Consider the following 12,121-nt stretch of genomic DNA (forward strand, 5'->3'; position numbering starts at 1 on the left):
GCCAGTGACAACTGGGTATGTTTTGAGTTTGTAGGCTTTATTCTATCTTTTCACACAAATTCTCCCCTAAAAAATGCCCCCTACCCTGAACAGTCTTCTTCATGCTATTTAAAACAAGTTCAGAATCAAGTTGAGAGAAATCCACCAGAAGTTATTTAGCATAGGCTAGCAGGGACCTAGAAGAATTTTGAGTTCTAGGACATTTTATTTTATTTTTTAATTTTTTAAAATGTTTATTATTTTGTTTTTGAGAGAGAGAGACAGAGGGTGAGAGGGGGAGGGGCAGAGAGAGAGGGAGACACAGATCAGAGGCTGGCTCCAGACTCTGATCTGTCAGCATACAGGGCTCCAACTCACCAATGGTGAGATCATGACCTGAGCTGAAGTCAGACGCTTAATCAACTGAGCCACCCAGGCGCCCCAAGTTCTAGGACATTTTAGACACAAATAAAGAATTTGAATGAGCCTAGACCTTTCCTGCCTCAGATTTCCACAAACAGAATGAGGATAATATTTTTTTCTATGTATCTCGTTGACTAAGTAAATTTCTCAGAGCAGTGAGTTTATTGTCTTGTTCTAAGGCATGTGACTTGTTCTTATAGCCTCAGATTGAGAGATGGCTGAATAATGAATATCTATTATATTGGGAGCAGGAGTTGTCCCTCCCTGGTGGGAGCCTGATGGAGATGTCCATTGCTAGAGCTATTGCCCTTTTCGGCTAGCTGGAGATATTAGGTTTCCAGAATTGTGCGGTAGGGCAATAGGGACGGGTTTTAGTAGCCACCTGACTGCAATGCCCCTTTGATGCCCAGAGCGCTGCGGTGTGCAGTGAAGCAGGGGTGGGTGTGGGGGGTTAAATGGGAATACTTGCCTCTGTAATACTAACCGCCAGTTCAAACATTTCAGATTCTGAGCATGGGCTGAAAGCCATCTGTGCCATTATAGGAATGGAGCTGAGGATCCAGGCACATCTGAGAAATGGGAAATTTAAAGGCAGACACAAATTATGTGGATCTGAGTTTTTAGAAACAACTGTACAAAATGTATTTTTCTTTATCCTTAAATATCTGTAGTGCCAAAGCATCCAAAGACAGGAACTTGGAAACTGCGAGGTGAAGGGAGTGAGGGGGTAAAGGGAGGGAATGGAGGTTGGAGCTGGGCAGTGTAAGGTCTGGAGTTTTCTTGTTTCTCCAAGTTCTGAACTGGGATTTGTAAACTGTAAAGGCACAAACTCAGTTTAAAAAAAAGAACAAGGCCTCATATTTGAGAAAACAGGATGACTAAATATTATGAGAATTCTTGGAAATAATGGTCTCCATTTATACAAAGGAACCATTTGGAAGGAACCATGATAAGGGCTCAATATTAACTGTTGTTTTTAAAAAGAACTCTGTTAGGGAGACACTATTATAAACCCTGTTTTACAGATGGGGAAACTGAATTTTAGCCCAAGGTATTGGACTCCAAAACTCATTGGTTTAACATATATTCCTCTTTAAATGATTAAGTTAAACTATTTACATGAGAAAGTTTATTATGCATCCTTCTCCTGGATTTGTAGCCATAACCCATATCTTAAGTCTTTTTGTTGTGGTATTTACAGTAATGGTACCCTAGGCACCAGTACCATTGTCTACTACAATGGTACTTCTGTAGTAGAAGATAATGTCTACTACATGTCTTCTCTGTCACTACACCTGTGGATTGACCTGGTAAGATAAAAATCATTTATGACTTCCTTCACTATTGTTTTATATACATACATATGTATATATATATGATAGACATATGATTACATATACGTAGTGATTTACATACAATTTATTTGTTTGTGTATTTATTTATTTATTTATATACATTCAAGTTAGGTAACATATAGTGTAGTATTGGTTTCAGGAGTAGATTCAGTGATTCAGTGATTCAGCTCTTACATATGACACCCAGCGCTCATCCTTAATGCCCTCCTTAATGCCCATCAGCCATCTAGCCCATCCCCCATCCAACAGTCTTCCAGCAACCCTGTTTATTCTCTGTATTTGAGAGTCTTAATTTTTCATAATGTGTGTAATATGTTTCTTTAACTATGACTTCTGTTTCAGAATAATACAAGGGTGCTAAGGAATATTTGTAATGAAAAACAGACATTGGGAAGGTTAAGAGCACTGGGTTGGGGACAAGAGAAAAGCTTTGAAGAAGATTTTAGTTTGGGGGTGCCTGGGTGGCTTAGTTGGTTGAGTGACAAACTCTTGATTTCAGCTCAGGTCATGATCTCAGGGTTGTGAGATCGAGCTCCCAGTTGGGCTCTGTGCTGAGCATGGAACCTGCTTAAGATTCTCTCTCTCCCTCTCTCTCTGCCCCTCCCTTGCTTGTGCTGTCTCTAGCTCTTTCAAAAAAAAAATAAATAAAAATAAAAATAAAAAGATTTAAGTTCAGATTCTGGTTCAAGGTGAGGAATAATTGGGATCAAATCACCTACTTCCTTGAGTCTTGGTTTCTTTATAAAATGCAGATAGTAATTATAACCTAATTCAAGGACTTTATGAATACTAAGTGTTGGTCTATGTAAAGCTCTTCAGCTCAGCCTACAGTAAGTGCTGAAAACTGTTCGCTCTTATGATCTTACCAAACTGGGGATGATAATACAGTTTACAAGGATATATGAAGCAAGATGCTATATAAAGTGCCTATCTGATGTCCAGTAAATATCAGGCTTCATTGAATCCAAGTTGTAGTGTTATTTTAGGTACCTCTAAGGAAAAAAAAATCCAATTATGGTATAGTTATAGATAGGAAGGCAGATCCCAACTTCAGGAATGTCAAATATGAAAATTTTCACACTAGAAACAAAACATGTTTCTCTCTTCTTTCCTATTTAACAAGTAAGGAGACTATGCTCCCCAGAATCTGGGGATTTCCTTTGCTAGTCTTTTTCCCTAGGGTCTCCTGCTTATTTGGCTATAATGGGTTAATCATAAGCATTATAAGGTTTTTTTTTTTTAAACACTATTCAACAACAAAAAGGAAAAGAAAGGAACAAATTATTGATGCATGCAATGGCCTGCATGAATCTATAGAGTATTATATTGGTTGAAATAAAGCCAGTTCTAAAAGGTTACATACTGTGTGGTTCTATTTGCATGACATTATTTAAATGACAAGTTACACAGATGGACAAGAGGTCAGTGGTTTCAAGAAGTTGAAGGAACCAGAGAGGAAAGTGGGTGTGGCTTAGAAAGGGCAAACAGAAGGAATCTCTGTGGTGATGATACTTTTTTATATCTTGACAATATCAATATCAATTTTCTAGTTTCAATATTGTACTATAGTTTTGCAAGATGTTACTACTGGGAGAAAATGGGTGAACAGGTGAAGGTTCTACAAGATCTCTTTGTATTATTTTTCACATGTATTTCTTGCATATGGATACATAGTTATCAAAATTAAAAAGTTTGATTTTCAAAATCTTGCTTTAACACTGTGATACAGAGATACAAAGGCCTAATTCCAAGTTCAATATATCTTTTTTTAATGTTTATTTATTTTTGAGAGAGAGCGAGAGAGCAAGGGGGGAAGAGGTAGAGACAGAGGGGGACAGAGGATCTGAAGTGGGCTCAGTGCTGACAACAGAGAGCGGGATGTAGGGCTTGAACTCACAAACTGTGAGATCATGACCTGAGCTGAAGTTGGACACTTAACCAACTGAACCACCCAGGTACCCCTCTAGGTTCAGTATATTTCAATATGTATTTTTATTCCTTTTAAGGTTGTAAGATACTTTGCAAATGTATGGATGCTCACATGTTAGAGTGGCTATCATGAAAAAGGCAAGAGATAACAAAAGGTGGTAAGTGTGTTGGTGAGTGTTTGTTAGTGATTATATTGAATTGTATTGATCAATTTGGGGAATTAACAATAGTATGTCTCCCAACCCTGAACACAGTGTTTTTGTTTTCAGTTAGATCTTGTGTAATTTCTTTAAAAACTATTTCATTTCTAGAAGGTCATTAGTAATGTCCCTTAATTATGGATTTTTTTTAAAACGTTTTATTTATTTCTAGGAGAGAGACAGCATGAACAGGGGAGGGTCAGAGAGAGAGGGAGTCACAGGCTGAAACAGGCTCCAGGCTCTGAGCTGGCAGTCAGCACAGAGCCCGACATGGGGCTCGAACCCACGAACCGCGAGATCATGACCTAAGCGAAAGTCGGACGCTTAACCAACTAAGCCACCCAGGCGCCCCTTAATTATGGATTTTAATACTTTGAGACTTCTTTTTCTTGATCAGTCTAGCTACATTTACCCAGTGCATTGATCTTTTCAAAGACCCCACTTTTGGCCTTGTTGATTTTTTCCTATTGTTTTTCTATTCTCTACTTCATTATCTCTGTTCTAATCTTTCTTATTTCTTCCTTTGTTGGGTTTAGTTTGTTCTTCTTTTTCTGGTTTCTTAAGGTGAAAATTTTGGTTATCAACTTGTGATTTTTGTGTTTTTAATTTTTTTTGAGTTTTCTGTATCACTTTTATACTACCATGATTCCCCTTTATTTCCTCCACATTAGCGTAAATTCAACTGCTCAGCATTGTTACTCTTGTTATATGAGATAAATGAATACAAAAATAAAACAAAACAAAAACCTCTTCCTAGTTACCTAAGGCCTTCAATCTAATATTTAGGTCCACTAGAATTTAGTGATGTGTATGTATGCCCTTAGAATGAAAGGCATGGTGATCTGACCAGGCACTTCATGGAAACAGACACTAATGACGCCTGGGAAGAAATTCAAACTTGAAATAAGAAGTGTCAGTTTTCTCCAAGAACAAATGTATGTAATGTGAAAGGTGGTAGAAAGTTCAAATAGAATGAAGGTGGGAACAGAAAATTTTCCCACAAAATAATCTCCTAGATCTCATCAAATGCTCAGGACACTATTTCTTGTTTCACTCAGTGAGTGTAGTTAGTATATAGCTGGTATATTATTTGGATAAGCAAACAAATATTATACTTTTAGAAAAAATAATAGCAAAGCAGAAATCAAACATTCAAGAAAGTTTTTGATTATTCTCTTTATTTTACTTAGGACATTCAGTGGATATTAACTGGGTTACTTAAAAGTTATTTCAATTAGGTATCTCTTTAGTCCTTCTTCAATTATTTCGAGTGTTCTAGTCTCAAATACATTCCTTTCTTCTACAAATTTCTGAAAGAGATGAATACCTCCACCTACACCAAAATAATGTGCTTTGCTGGCCAAAAGCACCCGTCCATTTTTATCTAACAATCTGAGGAATGTCTGGTGCAATGTACCATAATAATCTGGGTTGTAAATGGTTTCTGAGGTGAGAATGAGATCATATTTTTCAAAGAATTCTTCACTACTTAGTACAAGTTCACAAAACTCAGACCACTCCCCCGAAAAGAACCGGCATTTACATAATTCTTGTGCTATTTTTGATTTCCTGCATCTTTTCACATCTGGTTCATTGATATCATTTCCTTCATCTTCCAAAGCAGAGTTAGCAACTACGTTGGGTAAGGTTACTTCATCAATCACCATACTGTTATAATCTTGAAAATGAATTTCTTTGGCCCCTCCCTTGAGTGCACTTATGCCCAGCAACCCTGATCCACAGCCAAGATCCAACACTTTTTTCCCAGAAAATTTCACTTGGGCCTTTGTGAAATAAGCCAGCAGGTCAAAGGTACATTCCCAGATTTTTAAGCCTCCTTCGTAAACACCTGCAATCAGATCAGAGTGAGAAGAACAGCTTTGTGAAACTATGTTTTCTCCAGGGAAGTTCTCTTTCAAAAAGACGGTTTTCACTACTGATACATTAACATGCTGGGGACCCGATAACATTTCTATGACTTTATTTTCTAACACTTTCTGGCAATCTTTGGGCACAGCATGCTCTTTGGTGAGTCTCATGCAGTGATGTTTTTCACGTGGCTCCAAGTTACCTGAACTGTTAGCTACACTGAGTGAGTTCTTTGTGTCTTGAGAAGGAGCTGCATTTCCCACTGGCTCATTTTCCAAAAAATGATCTTGAGGCAAGTCAAGCTGTTCTGTAGAACCTTTTTTGTCCCTATGTTTACCTTTTTTACTTTCTGAGACCGAAGACTCTTTGGAGGAATCCAGGCGCAACGCTCCATCTCCAAGGGGTGTTAATTCACTTTCCAGATGGTCTTCTATAGTGAAATTAAATTGAAAAGTCATTTTCTCATTAACTGTACACAGTCCTTAAATTCAAAGGAAGATTCTTCAGCTTCTGGATAGAACTGACAACACATACATAAACCTGCCTCAATTATTCAATGAGGTTTTTTGAGGGTTAATTTTCCTTTTGCTGCTTATACACAGTTACAAATATTTACAGGTATTTCCAAATGACTTCTTAGAGGTCTCTCCTCTTCTTTTGAATTAGCTCTGCAGAAAAAAAGAAAACTGTTATTAAAAAAATAAAATGAGGGGTGCCTGGCTGGCTCAGTCCATAGAGCATGTGACTCTTGATATTGGGATCCTGGGTTCAAACCCCACACTGAGCTTGTTTACGTTAAAGTAAACAAAATAAAAAGGTTAAGAAAAGGTAAAATGCCATATTTCACTAAAATTTAACATTCAACAGCCCCCCTCTCCACCAAACAGCTGCTTTTTCTGTAAAAGCTGTGATGGATGAGGGAGAAAAAGTGATTTGGAAACACAGGGGTGCCTGGGTGGCTCAGTCGGTTAAGGAGGGACTTCAGCTCAGGTAATGATCTCACCCTTCCTGAATTCGAGCCCTGCGTGGGGGGCTCTGTGCTGACAGCTTGGAACCTCCTTCAGATTCTGTGTCTCCCTCTCTCTCCCTGCCCCTGCCTGGCTTGAGCTCTGTCTCTCCCCAAAAAATAAAATAAAAAAGAGATTTGGAAACACAGACACACACCCTTCAGGGTTCAAAAAATGTAGAAGAGGATAAACTGTAAAAACAAACAAAGGGACAATAGAACAATTAGGAAATAATAAACATTAAGTCCAAAATTCTCAGGCAGGAAACGACACCCCTGACTTAGCCTTTCACTTATCATGATCCTGCCCGAACATGTTTATCTCCTAAACCGCCAGAAACTCTCCACTTCAGTCTGTAACTGTTTCAAGCAACAGGTCTTCAAGATTTTACTTTGGCAAATGAGCATCCTTTAAAAACACGCACAGGTATGCTCTCGCGTGTGTAAATTCATCCAAATGAGCTCACCTACAAACACTTAGTGAAGACCAGCAGCCCTGGGTGTATGGGAGTAGAATGCTGGAGTGCTTAGTAAAGATGAGTTTGGTGTTAGCGAAGCACAAAGTAAGGGTAGGGACTGAAGAGGCCCCTAGAAAAGTGGAAGCAACTTACTGAGACTCTTCACAGTATTTACCGGATGACGATACTTGATAACGTCATCCGCTTCAATTTGCACAACCCTGGCAGGCGGGGTCTGTATTCCCCTAACCCAAGATGTAAATAAAGTCGGGTTGCCCAGTGAAGTGGGTAAAAAGGTGCCTATTTCTGACCCACCGCCCCCTGGGGCTTGGATTCATTTCTGACTGGAGGTCCCACGTCCACCCCGACCGCAGGTGTGCAGTCTCCAAGCCCCCACGGGACACACGGGACCAAATCTGGGGACTTCTGCCCCCACCTCCCCAAAGTGCTACAGTGCAACGTTTCCGGCATCCAGACCTGACAAGGCTCGCAGGCCTGGAAGGGCCCGCTGGCCGCGCTGAGAAAGCGGGCGCCACGCCAGACACTAGGGTCGGAAAGCGGGTACCTGTGAGTCGGGTCCTCCGCCGGCCAGACAAACCCGGCTCTCTCCCCCGCCGCGCGCCGCCGGAGCTCACCCAGGAACGCAGCCCGCCTCCTCTCTATGGTACTGGTGCCGGCGGAGAGCTCGCAAGGCCTGCCGGGACGGCGGGAGTTTCCGGTCTTGGCGCTTGGCGGGACTGGTTTGAAGCTGCGCTCCTGGGAGAAAGATGTCTCAGGAACGCGCGGTGCCGGCGAGCGCCGTTCCCCTGGAAGAATTGAGTAGCTGGTCGGAGGAGCTATGCCGCCGGGAACTGCCGTCTGTCCTGCCCCGGCTCCTTATATCCTTCTTTGTCACCACCTGGAGCGGGGTGTGGGGCAGCCTTTCTGAGGCCTCGTCACATTCGCCGCCGGGCCGTGTTGTGTTCCTGTGGCCTGAACCCTCTCCCTTCCTCGTTGGTGAGAGACAGGAGTAAAGGAGGGAAAAATAGGGCGAGCGAGGACCATGGCTGCCCAGACCAAAGGCACGCCTCCCTCGGCACTGGAAGGGCTCGCAGTGGTGTTCCACGTATGATTTTTGCAGTGGACGTGGAGGGTTTTTTTTTCCATGCCTTTGGGTTTTTCTGTACTCGGCACGTGCAGTTAAATGTAAATACCTTCCCTTGGGGTAGCGGGGGAGGCAAGTGCTCGGACCTGAGCTGTAAAGTGAGCTCTGACTCCTAATAGCTGGATGCGGTGAAGAGGAAGATATTCTGATCTCCTGTGTCTTAAATGGATGGGGACTCGGAATACCTTCCTCAGTATTAGAATTAAAGGATGTAGGTTCGGCCATGGTGTCAAGTCTGTAAAAAAGTTCCAGTCATTAAAAATGTTACTCCTCTTCTCAGAACTCTGTTCCAATTTTGCTGGTTAGAAGGAGCTGCTTCGTTTTGTAATTGGCTTTCACCTGCTGGGTTTGAATTAAATGTCTCCGTTGTCCAGGGGCGTACTGTTTTGTAGTCGTCCTGTGGTTGGTTGTAAATGCGCCTGGAATCCTACCCTTCCATGTTAAAGAGTAAGTTTTTAAAACATCTTTGAGTCCACTTTCAACATAAAGCCATACTTAAATGAAAAAAATGACTGTCACTTTAGAGAGTCTCAATTTTTTACAGCTAAGTCCAAATATAATGTGTTACCATTACGTAGAAGTCGTTCACATAGGCAATGGCAAAACCCAATTAGGTACCAAAGCCCTTTCTTAGTCATTGTGCATTGTGGTCCTCAATGATTTTGTCTTGGGAAACACAGCCATCCTCTTACCCCAGAACATGTACTGGGCACATAATACCTACCAGCCAGGGGTAATGCTTTGGGGGAACAAAGATAAGGAACAGGGCTCTTCTTTTCCCCCTCAAGTTTATGGATGATATCAGTAGTTGAAAGTCAGCATTCCCACTTGGTTTTGCATCTCAAACTTAGCATTCAAAAGAACCCAAAGCTGTTCTTCCTTCAATTTTCAGTACTTTTCAGCAAATGAAAGTTGTTTTTAATCTATAGTCCCATCACCCATACCTAATTATTTTCATGTTTTGCATTTTACATTATTATTTTCCAGTGTTTACCTGCATGTCCAGGTAATCCTAACTTATGGTTAATTTTGGAAGAGGCTAGAACTTTCTGACCTTTGCTGAAATTTTTCCATAAAACAGATTCAACCCTACTGAGCTAAAATGAGTTAGAGAGCGCTTGGGGTGGGGGGTGGGGGCTCAGTTAGTTGAGCATCTGACTCTTGGTTTCAGCTCAGGTCATGATCTCGTGGTTTGTGAATTTGAGCCCCACGTCAGGCTCTGCGCTGACAGTGCCTGCTTGGATTCTCTGTCTCCCTCTCTCTCTGTCCCTCCCCTGCTTGCTCTCTTTCAAAACAAATAGATTAAAGAAAGATTTAAAATGAGTTATGCCTCATTTTGATTGCAGCTGTAAAATTCATATACGCCAAGTAAGATGTCAGAAGGATCCATTCTGGTATTAGTGTGATGGGATTATAGTTTATTCCTTTTTCTTGCTGACACATTCTTTAATTTTTATTATGCAGTGAAACATTTCTGACGATTCTTGATGGTAGACAAGTGTACAGTTTACGATTACTGTTAACTTTTATAATGAACATAGGATAATTTTTGGTCACATATTTTGTAAGCATCTGCTATGTGCTAAAGAATCTCAGTCTGATAAGATTGGTAAGACAGGTCCATAATAATGTGAAAAGAAGATAGAAGGTGTTGAGTGGCTTTAGACAGGTGTAAATAAAGTACTGGAGAGGTGCTCAGGAGGAAGAAACTTCTTTCCTGTGTTGGAAACCAGAAACCCCTGGATTATAATAGTACTGTTCCTCATCTGTCAAAAGTATGTTGACTACACATAGTTGGAAAAGACAGTTTTATCCCTGAGCAATTTTGAAAATATTTCCTTGGGTATTTTCATTATATTATAGTTTGTTTACCTGATAACATTACATTTTTAAAAGCAAAGGTAAGCCAGTAGTTTGAGTCTAATTTCAGTTTCTTACTGATCATTGTTTAAACTTCAAGATTGTTTAGATTGATCTTAGTAGTGAGTATTCTATTACTGTGATACAGCATCTTCCTTAATATTTTACTCTATGTATCAGCATTCTGAGAGTTGGATCGAGCATATTCGTAAGTAAAATCATCTTGTTTGATTTACCTTGATGTCATTAAGGTCTGGGTCCTATATATCTCTAACAATTTTAGATTCCCTTCAAATGTATTCTTGTAGTGCTTACAGCCTCTGTAAATTTCAGTTACTTAAAATGACCAAATTCCTTCCAATTATTTAAATTCTTTTTGGGTGGATACCAAATCTGTTGGTAATGCACATATAAGCACATTGTAAAATTTAAGTGTTAGTTGTTACACTGGTTAGACTTACACAAAACATAATTTGCAGTCTGCTTTCAGGGTGACTTTCTCATCTTCTTCTCTGTTCTTCATCTTAACTTGGCTTATTTACTTATTTAGTTGGGAGAAGGAATGAATAACTTCACAGTTTACTCATAAATTTTGAGTTTATTTACATTTCACTTGGTTGTGGAATATTTATAATTTTCAATCTGTGTTGTCTGTTGGGTTTAAGTTTTTTAAGTAATAATTATTTTTTATCCTGAATGTAAGAGCTCTACATATTCATTGTAGAAAATTTGAAACGTACAGAAAAACGGAAAAGATAATGGAACACCCATTAATTTGAAATGATTAATAAGATTTTGGCATAGAACATTCTCATCTTGATTCTGTATATTCTTCCCAGGCTATCTGTTATTCATGTTTATATGTATTAGGGTTAGAATTATAATATTTGGGAAACTTTTCACCTACCCTTAAAGTATTGTGAATTTTTTTATGGTTTTAAATGATCTCTAATAATAGTTTTGTTTTATCTATTTATTTATTATAATTTAATGATAGCAAATCCCATTCAGAAGATGTACCCACATCTATTAAGTGGTCCTCAATGACTGGATATACAGGTTTTTATTTTCCTGAGTTTTTGTTTCTGTTTTATTATTTCGATACTTAATAGTTTCCTACATAGAATGTGACATTCTGAAACTGTACAGAGTTCCAGGTTAGTACATATTCTTGGATTTGGGGAAGGGGCAGTGATCTTTGTTGGCTGATATGACTTAGTTTTCTTACAATTATGTTACTGTTTTGCTTTATAGAAATTCTAAAAATTATTGTGGAAATGTTTTTACCTCATATGAACCACCTGACTTTGGAACAGACTTTCTTCTCACAAGTGTTGCCAAAGGTATAGTACTATTATTATTTTAATCAATGTTTACATGTTATAAAGGCTATTTAAATCGAGTCTCAGTTTTAGATAATTTATTCTTAACTGTGGTTCCTTTTTTCCAAATGTGTCACACATATTTAAAATACACATAAGGTAGTAAGAAATAGATTTCACGTGAGAACATGATGGTGTTAGTGTGATCATTAGGTGATAAAAAGCGATTACATTTTCAAATAGTATAGATCTTTTATTAATTGAATTTATATTATTTGTAGCTAGTTTAAATGCTCGTGTATTTGAAAGCTACTCAGTGAAAATTTGAGATGAGTGATGAAGTTAACGAAGTATCTTCTCTATAGAGTTTATTAATAATTGTTAAGTTTTATTGTCTAGAAAAATGGAGCCCAGTTTTATTAAGGAAGGCTTAGAATAACCAAGAATGAACACTAAGCTCACCATCTACATTATTACCTTTTAGATATGCATATAGTATACTTTTTCTTTGAAAAGCACAGGCAATTTTCTTTTTTTTTAAATTTAGGGAACTAAAGGTATTTTGCTGCCAAAATG

General features: G+C 39.0%; 1 protein-coding gene across 3 annotated transcripts; it reads right to left on the reverse strand.

The window, feature by feature from the left end:
* Window positions 1–5,043: 5,043 nt before the first annotated feature.
* Window positions 5,044–7,884, reverse strand: METTL18 (methyltransferase 18, RPL3 N3(tau)-histidine). 3 transcript variants are annotated; one of them, XM_077779880.1, is made up of 3 exons: window positions 7,785–7,884; window positions 6,093–6,423; window positions 5,044–5,735 (listed from the first exon to the last, which is right to left on the reverse strand). In XM_077779880.1, the coding sequence occupies exons 2-3, from the start codon at window positions 6,211–6,213 to the stop codon at window positions 5,101–5,103; spliced, it is 756 nt and encodes a 251-aa protein (XP_077636006.1). In that variant the 5' UTR covers window positions 6,214–6,423; window positions 7,785–7,884; the 3' UTR covers window positions 5,044–5,100. The 3 variants fall into 3 exon arrangements, with proteins under 3 accessions (XP_077636006.1, XP_077636004.1, XP_077636005.1); XM_077779878.1 differs by having other exon boundaries at window positions 5,044–6,423; XM_077779879.1 differs by lacking the exon at window positions 7,785–7,884 and adding an exon at window positions 7,697–7,760 and having other exon boundaries at window positions 5,044–6,423.
* Between the last annotated feature and the right edge of the window lie 4,237 nt (window positions 7,885–12,121).

Source organism: Crocuta crocuta, unplaced genomic scaffold, assembly GCF_008692635.1.
Source record: "Crocuta crocuta isolate KB4526 unplaced genomic scaffold, BGI_CrCroc_1.0 scaffold322, whole genome shotgun sequence".
Classification (NCBI taxonomy): domain Eukaryota; kingdom Metazoa; phylum Chordata; class Mammalia; order Carnivora; family Hyaenidae; genus Crocuta; species Crocuta crocuta.

What these genes read in the sequence shown, in the direction of transcription:
- METTL18 (XM_077779878.1), bottom strand. Translation starts at nt 6,213, where the DNA reads ATGACTTTTCAATTTAATTTCACTATAGAAGACCATCTGGAAAGTGAA.